We start from the raw sequence: 15,356 nt of genomic DNA on the forward strand, positions 1-15,356 counted from the left end.
TGAAATGGGCAGATGGGTCACAGCCTACATGGAAACCTTCGAATAATATATCACAGTTGTTAAAAAAATTGTATCATTCGTCGACAAAACGCAGAAAAAGGAAATTCTAAAACATGAGTATAAGATGAATATTAGTGTCAATACATGTAATAAAAGTTAACTGATCGTTAATACAGTGGGTTGAAATCGAAGAACAATTGAAAGCAAGGGGAAATGTCTTAAAACGACGATTAAAGAAAGGAAGGGTATCGTACTGGAATGGATTGAATTTTGTTTTTGACTTCTATATATGTCATACATTTCTTTCTTCTTTCGGAACGTCCAATACCTTTTTCATCTTTTTCATACATATCATTCATATATATCTTCTATTAGGACGTTCAACTCTTTCCATATCTTTCATGTCATCTGTTATATGGGAGTTCTAGGCAAAATACATTATCCTCCATAATTTACTGCGAGAATCATTCCTCCTTTCAAGATCGGACTTAAATAAACAAAAAACTAAGTGATGCGAATTAAATAGAAGAAAAGCACGTTATACAGATATATCAATATATAATTATATATATGCTCGGATTTTATAAACAAAAGTACCATTAAATTCTATAGTTAATAAAAAAAAATTGTTATACATCTTGATGATCGGATAGTTATTGAAGCTGACATGAACTCTTAAAAAGGCATCAATTTTCATCTTTGTACGACTTACTACATTCCTGTACGCCCTTGTCCGCCATATTTCTTCGATTCCGCCATATTTAATCCAAAAATTTTGGCCACCTGTACCTGTTATATAAAGCCTCGCACATTTGTTTCACTTGATTGATTTTCTAGCTTGGCTGTCGACATGTACACATCTCCGATAGCATATAGTAGTCACAAATCCATAAATTGACCAATTACAATTTTTTAAAGTAAAAATTCAACAAAAACTTGAACTATGCAGAGAAATAAATTATTTTTGAATGCATGTGCATTATCAAAATAGATAAAAAACAACAACACGGAATACATTCATGCATACCTGTATGCAAAAACCGTTTGGATATCTTTGCCTGCAGGTCGAGAATACGCATCGAAGGCAGTGATAAAACATTTACCTGAACACTGCTATCGGTACAGGGATGTGCACATGTCGAAAGAAATGTCCTATTTTACTTTTATTGAAATATGCATCTCAGAAGTCATGTAATCCATTGCTAACTCTACAGTAAAAGAAAAGTCACCACATAGCACTTGGACACACGTGGTCCACGACGATCAGTTTATTTGGAGAGGGGAAAATTCAAAGGTGGAAAGTCACTAGCTGGTATTTTGGCTGATTGAAAAAAAATGCAAATATTTTTTTCGCAAAATTAGATATATTTACTATTGTCTGTAAATATAAATATGAACAAAATTTATAAACATGGCTTAACCACATCAAATCTATTTTATTGCATGCATCATTACGAATCTTTCATCTGTTGACGAGATTTTTCATTTGAAGGGATGGTTGGGGGTGGGGGGGGGGGGGGGGGGGGGGGGGGTGGGGTGAAAATGCACAATAGTCTCCTAAATTAAATAAATTAAACAAACACCTGAAAAGATCAGATAATCATTACGATCAATTACATACAATTTTCAAATACATACTGTGTACTGGCTTTAATTTTTTAAATATAGACCTAATATAACTTGATCTAAAGTTATTTATAATTTTTTTTACACTATAAACGAGTTTAATTCTTTGGTACATGAATGATCAAAATAGAATTAATTAGTAGATCCAGATTGGGCGAATTCTGAGGGGGTGGGGTGGAACCCCCCTTTATTTTCGTACACACACAGAGAAATATTTTTTTCTGTAATTTAGATATTTATGCGTCGAATAATTTGAAGTAATAAAAAAACTAAGTCCTTTCTGCTCGGTAGATCTGTAAATGTATGCAAATTTGATTTCCTCCGTGTACCTTCACAACCCCGCCTAAGGACCCTGAATACCCACAAGTAACATACAAGGAAGGTTCCAGCGATCTTTAGCTATACCATTTTAGGACCATCTCCAGAAGTAATGAATTTGTAGAAGTATGCTTAACATATTCTAAATCGAGAAAGGTTTAAAATGCTCCCATAGTATGCAGATGGAGGCCTGGGGGCTCACTTTTTCGGAGGATAATCTAGCTTTTGCAGCCGTTTTAAATAATATTTTGATTTGAAAGCCCTCACCACATTTTTTGTTACCGGAAAATATGCAGTATTGTACCGAACAGAAAGGTTACAGGAACCCCCCCCCCCCTCGATCTATCCCTTCCAAAAAGGATTTTTAAGGGTTGTAAATAGGTTTTGTTGTTGTTGTTATTTTTTTTTGGTTATGGTTTTGATTTATTTCTTTTTTGCTTTTCAACTGCTTTTGGGGGCCCACTTCTCATAATGTCTCTGAGGACTTGAAGTGGCCGTGGTTTGATTCTTTGCTAATGAGTGGTGGGGGCACCGACCTGGACCCCCCCCCCCCAACTCCCGCTTTTCCAAACTGGCTGGATCCGCCTCTTTAATTGAATGTGAATTACATTTCTTGCCATAAAATTTTAATGATTAAAAATAGCCGATGAGAATGCCACATTCTTACTAAAATTAACTTTTAAACTTATTCCTCTTGTCTAAATATCTTTTGTCCAGATTCCTTGCCTGAGAATTGAAGGTGATTGAGAAAGTTCACAATGTTCCCATTCCTATGATGTAGATTTCACTTTTTTCCCCCTTTCAATTTCTGCGATTAGTTTAATTTTCTTGTCAAAAGTGAATTATTATTTCAAGTTTTGAACAAGTTTCGACAATCGACATCCCTGCCTGAAAAAAATCCTTGATCTGTCTCTAGGGTTAATAAATGGTAGAGCACAAAGTGCGTAGAATTTTATACCTAATTTTGCGCTAACGAATGGTTACAGGAGAGAGAGAGCGAGAGAGAGAGAGAGAGAGAGAGAGAGAGAGAGAGAGAGAGAGAGAGATTTTAATGATTCAATGAATAAAAGACTAAATAAAAATTATCCATATTGAACCAGGTTTCAAGTATCCCTACCCCAGTTTTTAAAATTTATCTCCCAAATATTCCTACAGGAATTATTTTTATTTTTGAAAAAGCTAGACTGTCAGACAGGGATAATGAAATCTCGAAATGAAAGACTTCCTGTACTACATAATTATAAAACAGCCGCATACCTCAAAATGTAAATACTTTCTGGTCGGAGTGAGACATTAAAAAATCTCAAAAATGGATTTAGCAAAAATGTCTGTCTTCCACGAATATTTAGGTCATGTCAATTACCCCCCCCCCCCCCAAAAAAAAATACAAAATGCCTAAATGTCAATATAAACAGGGGATGGTCTTTCTTTCTGTGTGTTAAAGAACCCACAGATGTACAAATAGAATTTCGTGTTCGGGTTAAATGCTTTTATTTCTTGAATTAAATAATTACCGTATATCAAACTACTCGGTCTAGATTTGAGATTACACATGTGGTACTAAAAAAATCATTTATAATTGATAAAAGAATTTTGCGATGCAAAACAACTGCAGACCATAAAACGTTTATCAAAACTATTGAGAGACAATTTTCAGTTACACATTATGAAGGAATTATAAATATACTTTAGTTACAACCGCCCCCCTTTCAGCCGAGCAAATACCAAATAACTCCTCTTTCCACTTGTGATATTTTCCCTGACCAAAATCTGATCAACACGGACTAAGTGTTTGGATGTGCTAGTCTGAACGGAGTAAATATATGTCAATAAATGGAATTCAGGGTGTATATCACTTGACTTGTGCACATCTTCGAACCGATGCAGTAACCTTATCACCAGGTATGGGTACGTTTACAGCGTTCGACGCATTTTCTCGATGTGCATCAATTGCATAGGACCTGCAAATCAAAGACGGTGGTTGTTTTGTTCCATTTAAATGATAATAATTTCAAAAACTGTTTGCAGATTATACTGCTTTTTATTTCAAGTTTATTCTGCATAAATTGGCGCACTGTAAAAATACGTACTCATGCATCTAAATTTCTCTTCCAAACTTGCATTTTTTTCTTTTGATTCAAATCAATAATCATTCAGAAATATGCTTATTATGTTGTTTATTTTGGTTTTGAAATGTCTTGATCACCTCATGTGTTCTATTATGCTTTACCATCGGAGATGTGCACAAGTCGACACCCAAGCCAAAAAATCATTCAAGTGAAACGAGTGCATTGGGGTATATATTGTTTATGTTCTAAATTCACCAGTTCAAACGAACATAAATTATTTATAAATAAAAACTCAAAACACCAATATAAAGGATGAGCTCGCATGCGCGAGTGCAACAGCTTTTTAATTTTACAATCGTTATAACATTAAATAAATCTTCGTCACATACAAGTAATCACCCCGTTCTACAAAAGAGAAACGATAAGTTATTGAACACATTCATGAAAAGAAAAACCATACAAAATAATATACTTGGGGAGGGGTGGGGGGGGGGTCTCTTGCACTTAAGGCAGCGAAACTTCGAATGACTTAAAAAACCCTTAATACAACCCAATACGACGTATACATGCCTAGCATGATTTTAACCTACAGAACCGCGAATCTTAAAACCAATCGATCTTCGATACAGCCACGCCCCCAAATTCCGTAAACAAACCAACGTGTTTACCGTAACTTTTATAAATATATTAATCGAGACAATGTATCTGAAAGAAATATGGCGGAAAACGGCTATAGTTGGTACGAAACAAGTCGTACATAGGTGAAAATTTTGCGTATTTAAGAATTCATGTCAGCTTTAAAAACTGAATGAAGAAGCTTACTATTTTTACGGTTGCACTGTATACATGTATTTATGTTTTGCATGTGTTTGTTATCAACAAAGTAACAACTACCTTCGGCCAAACGTCAGAATTTGCACGTAGATTATGGCTGACTCAAAATGCATGGAATATACATTGTGTTAGCATACTAATATATTACTTATTTAAACTCTGACAATCAAATATACCACATTTAAGGTTTAAACTCTTAACAGGGGCGGTACGCTCAGGTTATACTACAGATAAAATTTTGTAAATGACATTCAATTATCTAGAAAATTCCTCTGCAAACATAGCAATTTATGATTATATTTTACAATACTAATAAAAATTTTTTTGAAAATTTTCTTGAAACATTACTATAGAAGATTTTTCCTTTGGTATAAAGATCAAATCTGGCTATAGGAAAAACGAATTGTTTAAAATCATACCAGATTTTTTTAAACGCCGTTCTATATTTTTTTTTTCTCATCCATGCCCAATATTTTTTATTGATTAGTTTTTTTGTCAATGATGACTACAATTTTTATTAATGTTGAAATATTTTTTATGAGTTTTTGAACATGTAAGGTCTAACAAAGATTTTTTTTAACGATTTCTGAATTTATATCTGATAACACAATTCAGTGCCTTTGGATGTGTTGAGAGATTGACATTATTGTCAGATTAATTTTGATTGAGTATTGACTTTATATGTATATGTGCAGTAACAATATTTTACTTAAAGTGTACCTACGTTACAGAACAAAGAAAACTCATTTTCTTTTAATTGTGAAAAGGTCACAAAGGTAATTCTTTGTTGTAACTTCTTTTTCTGGGTTAAGCGAATGGGGTACTGATTGGACATTGAAGTGTTTATTTTTAAATTTATGATTATTTTGAGAATATCACTTTACCTGCAGATTATTATTAACTATTCCAAGGAGTGTTGCTGACTCCACCCAGGTAAAAGGCCTAGGCAGTTGTACACGAATCCATCTTGATGTACATGTAAATTTTGTATATTGTGTTGTTTTCGTATATATAATCTTATTGTGTACTAAACATATTATTCTTGTGCATGTTATATTTTGAATATTTTATGATGGGGTATATTGTTGAAGCCATCTGGAAATTAAGCGATATTAGGTAAAAGAATTTTAAAAACATATTTCACAAATCTTGAGGACAAGATTTTTGTTAGTGGTGGGAATTTATCATAACAAAAATTGCAGTAAAATAAGATTGTGACACGTTTTTGTGTATTTGCAATCTTTGGCTGAGGCAGATAACGTGAGATTTGAAGAACTAAAAATAAACATAAAGATTTTGGCCAGTAGGGTGACCTTTTAACCTGATCGAACGATTCCCAGAATATACCATTCATTAGAATGCAGTTGTTTACTTGTTTATCGGAAGATGTATTTGGTCAGGAGGAAGAAACAACCAAGGAGATTGGGGGTGATCAGAGTTCAGGTGTTTGAATAAATTATCGACAGAAAATAATATGTCAAGATTATGCAAAAGATTGGAAATTGTTTTAAAAGTGCATTAGAAAATTAAAAAATACTGAAGGTCAGAATAAAACTAAATACAAATTCAAATTCAGATTAAAAATAATTATTGCAAAATTTTAAAAGGAATACTAAATTATGCAGGGCACACACAGGGGTATAAATGTAGCTCAGTGAGACAATTCGGCAGTGGAACGCTGGATTTTGTCTCTTTCTGGTTGCATTTATATAGGTAGATTATTTTGTAGACTAGCGCGCGTTTTGGTAAAAATTATGAAATTTTCACATGCTTATTTTATTTACAGATTAAATGTTTTATATCATAAGTATTTCTATTTATAATAATGTTTAATATCTTGTGTAAAATTATTTATTGTAATTCTAGATAGTAAAATGGATTGTTTAATTTAATAAAGAGTGGAACGCTGGATTTTGTCTCTTTCTGGTTGCATTTATACAGGTTGGGTAAGATCATCACTCCCCACAATCTGTAATGCGCTGGACATGCAGAAAGAGAATTAATAGATCCGAGGGAGATAAGATGCAAACTGGTACATTAAAAACCGGATGAACTTTGTCTTGTCAGGACCAGGGTATTGAAGGAAGGTTTTTCCCTGGCCCTTAAAACCTCTCACATGCGGAAAAGCGAACGATCCCGGGAGTTTACATCCAGATCCAGTAACCAGACAAAAATAAAATAAAAACCCAAAATAAAGTTCCAAAATATCCCAAACAACAAACTTTCAAATTTACGAAAAATGAACCTTTTTATTTTATGATACATGACTGAAAAAAATACTTGGCAAATTTAACAAAGAATTTTCTAAAAGCCCCCAAAATTCCTTTTGAGTATCTCAATAGTATGGAAATTGGCCATATAATGATGAGATCTATTTAAAACTTAATCTTACGGGTGGAAAATAATTAATTATAATTCACGTTTAATTTTATGTATAAAAATAAATATAGGAAACAGTATAAATCACAGAAAATAAAGAAAATGAATTATTAACACACCTGATAATTGTGATTTAATGTTCATGTTCAGTTTAATTCATACATGTACGTGTGAAAGCCTTCTTCCTTTAATAATTTTAATTCAATTTGTTTCTATGCGCGCACTGTTCATAAATGACCTTCGCATACATGTGAGGATTCCTGGCATACTACCCAGAGTCAATTTCTACTGCCTTTTATAGTTCCATTGTTTATTGCATATCTCATTTCTGTTAGCTCCAACCATTAAATTAATAAACCCGCCCACTGGGACTGCTGTGGGACTGCTCTGGGACCGCTGTGGGACCGCTCTGGGACTGCTTTGTGTCAGGTTGGGTCTGGTCGGTACTGTAGTTGTATGACCTAATAAATTGAACAGGAGCTATAGACGACAATTTTTGTACAAATACCTAATAATTTCTTAACATAATTTCTAAGGGTGCAGCCTGTTAAATACCTAATAAACCTCTATAGAAGTGAGAGAACTTACAGCAAACCAATGCTTTTCAAGATTTCCCACTAAACTAGCAGTTACATGGGTTTTTATACTTTTTGGAAACAATGAAAATTCTACTTAAAATTCTAGTGAATGCACCCAAAGGGTATGAACGTTGACTGATATTAGTGACAAACAAAAGGTTAACTTCCGTATTAATAGCCAATCAAAATTTACATAAACATTAGCCCAAAAAGATTTGATGGAAGCAACACGTGCTATTCCCTGAGAAGGTTTGTAAACATGGTAAATATAAACAAATGGTATATTACGGATAAGGCATTATGCACATATATCGCATGTATGAAAACATTAATATGAAGACAACATTACTCAAATACAAGGCATAAATGTATATCACAAAACCCATTCCTGCTACATAAAGGAGACTCTCATGATGATAAAACCTCACTAATTGTTCAATATGTTTTTGTTTTTTTAGACAAAAAATAAAAAGTTAATAGTTAATTTTATTTATTTTTATTTATTTTACCAGATTTATATAGCACTTTTTTCAAAGACATGTTCAAGAGTGCTTTACAACAAACAAGATATAGCAATACAATACAGTGATAAAATTAAAAACAATAACTCCAACTAAGACTAACATAGACAAATATATATATTCAAAATTACCAGTCATAAAAATCTAATTAGACTATAGGAATTAATTAAGCACAGATATAACATAAAATAAGATTAAGTCTACTTAATACAAGTTTCGATGAGCTTGTAATTAAAAATTTATATTCCTTTAAAATAGAAAATTATAAGAACGATTAAAAATTAGGTTATAAAGTTTACATGAAAAAAAAAACATAACAGAAAGTTAAAACTTAAAAATATCACATTTTAGCATCACTTTCTACTCAATATATCCAATGTCTTATGATTGTTAATACCTCCAGTTACTGTAAATCACTTTTTATTTGGGAGAACTTTATTTTCGCGTAATAACGCGAGACAGTTTTCTCGCGAAAATTTAATTCTCGCGTATAATAGTAATCTTTAAGATTATATAGAGCAATAACCACAATTCGCGAAAATTTTGTCTAGCTAATCAAGAGTTAATGACTATCTCGCGAAAATAAGGTGTCGCGAAAATTAGGTGATCTACAGTACTCAACATAATAGGAGCGGAAAAGATGTGTTTTAAGCTGTCTTTTGAAAGCGTTAAGTGTCTGGGCGTTTCTAACTGACTCTGGCAGTGCGTTCCATAACCTTGGTGCAGCATGGCTAAAACTACGGTTTCCAAATGTCACAGTTCTGGTATGTGGTACTACAAGTGTTAAAGAACTGCTAGAACGAAGGTCTCTAGCTGGTCGGTACACACACAATAAGTCTATAATGTACTGTGGGCACTGTCCATGTAACTGTCCATGTTGCCTTGTAAGTGTACAGTAGGACCTTGTAATCGATCCGTTGACATATTGGTAGCCAATGAAGTTCCTTGAGCACTGGTGTTATATGGTCATGACGAGGAGTTTTTGTGATGATTCTGGCAGCTGTGTTCTGAACTCGTTGTAGTTTATTCACTGTCAATTTTGGAATACCGAAGAGAAGCGAATTAAAATAGTCAAGCTTTGATGTTACTAGACAATTGACTAATGTTTTTGTGGCGTCGGTTGTAAGGTATTTCCGTATGCGTCCGATGTTTCTCAGCTGGTGGTAGGCAGATCTACAAACAGTGTTGACGTGTTTCTCCATGTCCATTTGTGGTGTGAAGTGAGCACCAAGATTTCTGATGCTGTCATTTGATGCTAAAAAAGATGTCTTACCAACCATTATAGTCATGTTTTCGACATGTTTGAGATTATATTTGGAAGAAAACAACATCACTTCTGTTTTCTCAGCGTTCAGTTTTAGCATGTTTCCATTCATCCACATAATGATTTCCGTTAGACAGGACTCGACGCGATTTATTGCTTCAGATTTTGACACAATGTCTATGGGTTTAACGAAATGTACAGTTGTGAATCATCAGCATAAAAGTGATGCATTAGACCATGTTTACCACAGATAGCACCTACTGGCTTGGTATACATTGTAAAGTATTTCGGCCCCAATACGGATCCCTGTGGAACACCAAAATTCATAGTAACTGGATCAGATAGCTCTCCTTCAACACAAACAGTTTGTTGTCTACCATTAAGGTACGCTGAAATCCAGGAAAGGGCGTTATCTTTGATTCCGTATAGGTTTTCCAAACGGCTCAGAAGTGTGGTATGATCTATCGTATCAAATGCTGCTGATAGGTCAAGCAACACAAGAACAGTGACACAGTTATTGTCTAGTGACTGAAGGATATTGTTATGCACTTTGAGTAAGGCTGTTTCTGTGGAATGAAGTTTCCTGTATGCAGATTGATGTGGTTCATGTAAACTGTTCTCAGCTAGATGGTCACCGATACGTTTATCTACAACTTTTTCTAAAACCTTTGATACAAATGGGAGGTTAGAAACGGGTCTGTAGTTTTTCAGAACATTAGGGTCTAAATCCGGTTTCTTCAGATGAGGCCTTATAACAGCACTTTTAAACTCCGTTGGTACATGGCAAGTACTGAATGATTCATTGATGATGTTTGTGATTACAGATTTAATTTAAGAAGCCAGGTTGGTAAGGGGTCCAGTTCACATGATATGTTGGGCGAACTATGTCTGATTTTTCTAACTTCTTCCTGCGAGGCAGGTAGAAAGTTTAAAAGTCTAGAGTTCGTTTGGGGTTCTATTTCATGTTCCTTTGCATCACCGGTCTGATTAGATCTGATTTCATCACGGGTAACGAAATAACTCTAATTATTGGCCAAATTATCGAGTATAATCTGGTTTCGGTCAGTTTACGATTTATAATCCCTGCAAAGTGAGTTAAAGCTACATTTAGAATGTTTTTTTTTGAAAAAAATTAATTAAAACCCATAATGACTATGCCTACCGCACAGAAGAAGTTAAGACTTGTTATCTTATACATTCTTGTTACCCATGACATGCGATAACCAGTGCATATAATGACGTCCTATTATGACGTCATCAACCATTACCACAAAAGTTTATAAGGAACATCAACAAACTTTGGTGCAAGGACATACCTTACTTTGTTCTACAGATACGAGGTAAAATTGACGCTGAATATTCTAAGGATTTAAGATACTGCTGCACAAGAGTCAACACTGTAAGTGTTAAGTTACTCTTCGTATCGTTTTTAGTTGAAACAGGGTAAACATTTAATGCATGGCAAGTGTAAATTTTTTGAAATTTTTATCGATTGAGAAAGGGCATAGGATTTGTGCAGCAATTTCATTAGTTTTTAGAATATTCTCCTTAATTGTTTTGTTGATGTGTTTTATTACTTGAATAGGAAAGAACATAATATGACGTCATAATATGTTCTAACTTTAACATGCTCTGGGAACTATATGTATGAATAAGAGAATCAACTTGAACTTCCTCTGTATTTAAAATATACAAATTATGCATTATTAAATTCTTGTTTTTGAAGCATTGAACTTCTGACTTTTTTGCCCAAGATCTTGGCTCATGAGCGCCAGAATCTATTTTTAGTAACATATCACAGCCGATATGTGCGAAGTGAAAAAAAAATGTTATTGTGTTTAGATTACTACTGGACTTTTACGAGAAGCACTGACTTCTACAGTTGACGTTTACTTGGACATTTAAACTTGTATCAAGTACGGAGGTACATAATTGATAATGCATAAGAAAACCTTTCTAGTGGTTATAGGTATGGTGTTAGGGGCACTAACATGTGAGGACCGGGAGTTGAGGGTATGTTGGTTGTCGTTTTCTTCAAGGACAACTTAAATGTGCATTGAAATAACCCGTATTTTCATTTAATTAAATATTGAGCTAAATATTTATATCATAAAAGAGCTACTGTACATAACCCTAGTGTAAAAGTAAGCGTCAACTGTAAAAGTCAGCGCTCCTCGTAAAAGTCCAGTATTCCATGTATAGCTGTGAAAATTTTTTGGCTTAATCCGAGGCATACGACTTATCGCTGATTGCCTGATTCTTACATGCACCTGTACTTAAATGTTAAACTTCAATATACCTTTTTTCAATCTATGCACACGTAGTATACACACATATAAAATGGATTAAATGTTTGGTTTCAATTATTTATTTATTAAGTAAATGCACAGAAAATATACACCTTTATCAAAAACATTAAATGATCAACTTACAATATATATTTTTATATTTTACAATAAGTAAGATATAACACAGTCAATGAGGCTTTATCATCATAACAGTCTCCGTTATATCACTGCCATAAAGAAGTGGCGGTGTCCATGGAAACTCCCAGTATGCCGGGGACCAGGGACCATTAAGGTTGGCTCGGTGACACCGGTTGTACCACCAGCCGCCTCCTCCTCCCCAATAAGTACAGTTATAACGATCTCTGGTGTGGTCTCTGTCTGAGGTGGAGAATGGCATCCCGGACAGATTTGTGTCAGAATCCCCGGTGTCTAGCATTTTGTCACCTACAGTAATCAAAGATAAAATATTATATAACCATCTATATCAACTGTATGTATATAACTGTATAACTGTATGTATAAATTAAAGATAAAATATTACATGAATATCTTCATCAAGTATATCTATAGAATAATGAACAGTATCAAAGATATAATATTACTTGACTATCTATATCAACTCTATCTATATGATATAATGAACAGTATCAAGGATAAAATATAACACGACTATCTATTCAACTAAATCTATATGATATAATGAACGGTATTAAGGATGAAATGTTACATGAATATATATATCAACTATATCTATAAGATATAATGAAAAGTATCAACGATAAAATATTACATGATTATCTATATAAAATAAAATCATTCCTATTTAGAAAACTTATTTATATATGTTAGATATTACACTATCATATATATCAAATCAGATAATTCCTATTTATAACGGTAAAAGTTAAAGAAAATCCCATACTATATTTTATATTGTACACCTTTATAATTGCTGGTATTAATCTTATTGTAAACATTGAAAATGATTTATTTTAATTATTTCAAACAAACATTCGTGTTGAAACAACTGTTATAATGATTGCATATCATTAAATGACCTTTAACTATTTATTGAACAAGACTTAATTAAATTGACGGAAACAACATGTTTTCCATTCATTTGTAGTATTTCATTTGTTGGCTTTATTATCTATTTCTTAAATAAAATAACTCTCTCTCTCTCTCTGCACATTGGTGGTTAAACATTTTATCTATTACTTACCCAGTGTCCCGGTAGCTGGTCCCCCGAGATAAAGTCTGTAGTTGTCTGATTCACCAGAAACAGAAAACAGATGGTAACGTTCATACAGAGTTGTGCCATTTTTTAATGTAATGGAGACGTAGAGGGAGGAGTTCCTTCCCTTTGTCAGCGTGTGAATCACGTCATTTCCTGCAAATTATCATTATTCTACTATATTTATCAGAAATAAACAAGATAAAGAAAATATTTTCATTTCAGGTCACCTTAATATCACCTTTAATACAACCAAATACATTAAGTCTTAGATATGTTTGCAGAGATGTCATGCATGCCAGCAATCCACTTGATTTTGTACTAAATTATAAAATATATCTTTGCTTATTTTTGGCATGGGAAGGTTTATTCTAATTGAAATAACAAAACATAAAAATCTACAATTTTAATTATAAAATAAGATAATATCGTAACAAAAACACACCTATCCAGTAAGAGTCAGATACGTTCCCAAAACCTTTGTTGTATTCCGCCCAAGTTCTTTTGAAACCAATAGATCCGCTCAATCGTCTCTGAATTGCCTAAAATGTATAATGGAATAATAATAATCATATTTACATTGTGTATGATTTATACTTATTTCAAAACATAAAAATACTTATGCATAACTTCACAATAGAGACTGTGGCTTAATTACGAAATACCATTTTGTACTTTCTTTAGCTAATGTAAACATAAATAAAATAGACTTGAAGTCTAAAATTTTTAATTTTCTGATGATTTTTGTAAGCTTAGTTTTAAAAAAAGATTCTGCTGTTCATTTTTCTTTTTAAGTTATACATTGGAAAACAGATAAATGTATTGGAATTTATTATCTCGAGGCTCCTATTTCTTTAATGTGTACACTTAAAATGACTTCAGCTTGTTTTAATAAAATTAAATACAAATTTCATACTTATTCCAGGCCTATTTTCATTCAGCAAGAAGGTGAAAATTAGAAATTAAAAGACATTCACAAATCAAAGTATTATAAACTTGAAAGTAAGACCTGAATTTTGTGAGAGAGAGAGAGAGAGAGAGAGATCTTACTGTCCACCCTCCGCCCTCTGTTTCCATGTCACAGAAGACTTTGATTCTGGTCGCGTTATCAAAAGGATAAATTGTATATACCCCAGACTGTTTGTGTCCGGTAATATACATGTAGAGATCCTGACAATCCGATAGATCTAAACCTGAATGTTAACGAAATACATTTATAATATTGTATTAATCATATCAATGAATACACAAACCGAAATTGAGAGAGAGAGAGAGAGAGAGAGAGAGAGAGAGAGAGAGAGAGAGAAAGAGAGAGAGAGAGATTTACCTTTTTTGACGATTTGAACATCTTCATGGGTCTTGGTTACATCTTCCTCGAGTCTCTTCACCATCTGCAAGAGGGAATCTACAGATTTTTGGATCTTCATTTGTTGGAACAGAATTTCTCGAATCTTCATCATTGTCTCTCCATTCCTGGCACATCGATCGTTTTCTTTCGAGTAAATGTACTGTGCACTTGTACATAAGACGCCGGACATGAGGAACACTACCCACACCATTGCCATGTTTAAACTTTTTTGTTGTTGTCTTAACTAAAGCGTGCCTGGAATATAGCGTTTATGGAAAATAGCCTCTCATCTTTATATATACAAGTTTATACAAGTTTAAACAGGGAAGTGTAAAATTTAACCAATGAAATAATTAAATACTATAGCCCCTAAAACGTGACTTCAATGTAAAGCAGAAAATTCTACAATCAAGAAATAATGGAAACATCCAACAAGTTAACTAAGCATAGACCAGAATACAGAGCAGGGAGGATCTGTCCCTCCGCTTGTTCTAGGCATTTAATCAAATAACATCAGGTTTCTCATGTTCAAGCAGTAAAACATTAATACGTACGTTTGCATTTAACAATGATTGTTAAAAAAAAAAAAAAAAAAAAAAAAAAAACAAAAAAACAATTGTTCTTACTACAGCTTTTAACATTATCAATAAATCTTTTAAAAAGACAAGTCCTCATAAAAAAAACTTTTCAAGAAAAACAACCTTGGTTTATCATAAAGCCTGGTTTATTTGTTTATGTTCTGATATAACCCGTATGGCTTCTTATTGTATGTTTGTGTAGTCGGAGTCTCTTTCTCTTTAGTCTTTCTCTATAGTCCAGCTTCAAACAGTTTTATCTAACTAGCATCTGGTCAGATAATGATTATGAACCCCCTTGATTTTTTAGCAAATAAGGAAT

At 33.2% G+C, this 15,356-nt stretch overlaps 1 protein-coding gene across 1 annotated transcript; it reads right to left on the bottom strand.

Moving 5' to 3' along the window:
• Window positions 1-12,042: 12,042 nt before the first annotated feature.
• On the bottom strand, window positions 12,043-14,704 carry LOC134262873 (microfibril-associated glycoprotein 4-like). Its single transcript, XM_062745194.1, has 5 exons — window positions 14,439-14,704; window positions 14,162-14,304; window positions 13,557-13,653; window positions 13,100-13,267; window positions 12,043-12,321 (listed from the first exon to the last, which is right to left on the bottom strand). Exons 1-5 carry the CDS (start codon window positions 14,674-14,676, stop codon window positions 12,065-12,067), a joined length of 903 nt encoding a protein of 300 aa, XP_062601178.1. The 5' UTR covers window positions 14,677-14,704; the 3' UTR covers window positions 12,043-12,064.
• Between the last annotated feature and the right edge of the window lie 652 nt (window positions 14,705-15,356).

The sequence above is a fragment of the Saccostrea cucullata genome, unplaced genomic scaffold (assembly GCF_032062105.1).
Source record: "Saccostrea cucullata isolate Sc308-1 unplaced genomic scaffold, CSIRO_AGI_Scuc_v1 ctg15006, whole genome shotgun sequence".
In the NCBI taxonomy this organism is placed as follows: domain Eukaryota; kingdom Metazoa; phylum Mollusca; class Bivalvia; order Ostreida; family Ostreidae; genus Saccostrea; species Saccostrea cuccullata.

What these genes read in the sequence shown, in the direction of transcription:
- LOC134262873 (XM_062745194.1), bottom strand. Translation starts at nt 14,676, where the DNA reads ATGGCAATGGTGTGGGTAGTGTTCCTCATGTCCGGCGTCTTATGTACA. An exon ending in TGTTCAAATCGTCAAAAAAG is followed by an intron (nt 14,305 to 14,438) that starts GTAAATCTCTCT and finishes GTTAACATTCAG; the next exon opens with GTTTAGATCTATCGGATTGT. An exon ending in ACCAGCTACCGGGACACTGG is followed by an intron (nt 12,322 to 13,099) that starts GTAAGTAATAGA and finishes TGATTACTGTAG; the next exon opens with GTGACAAAATGCTAGACACC.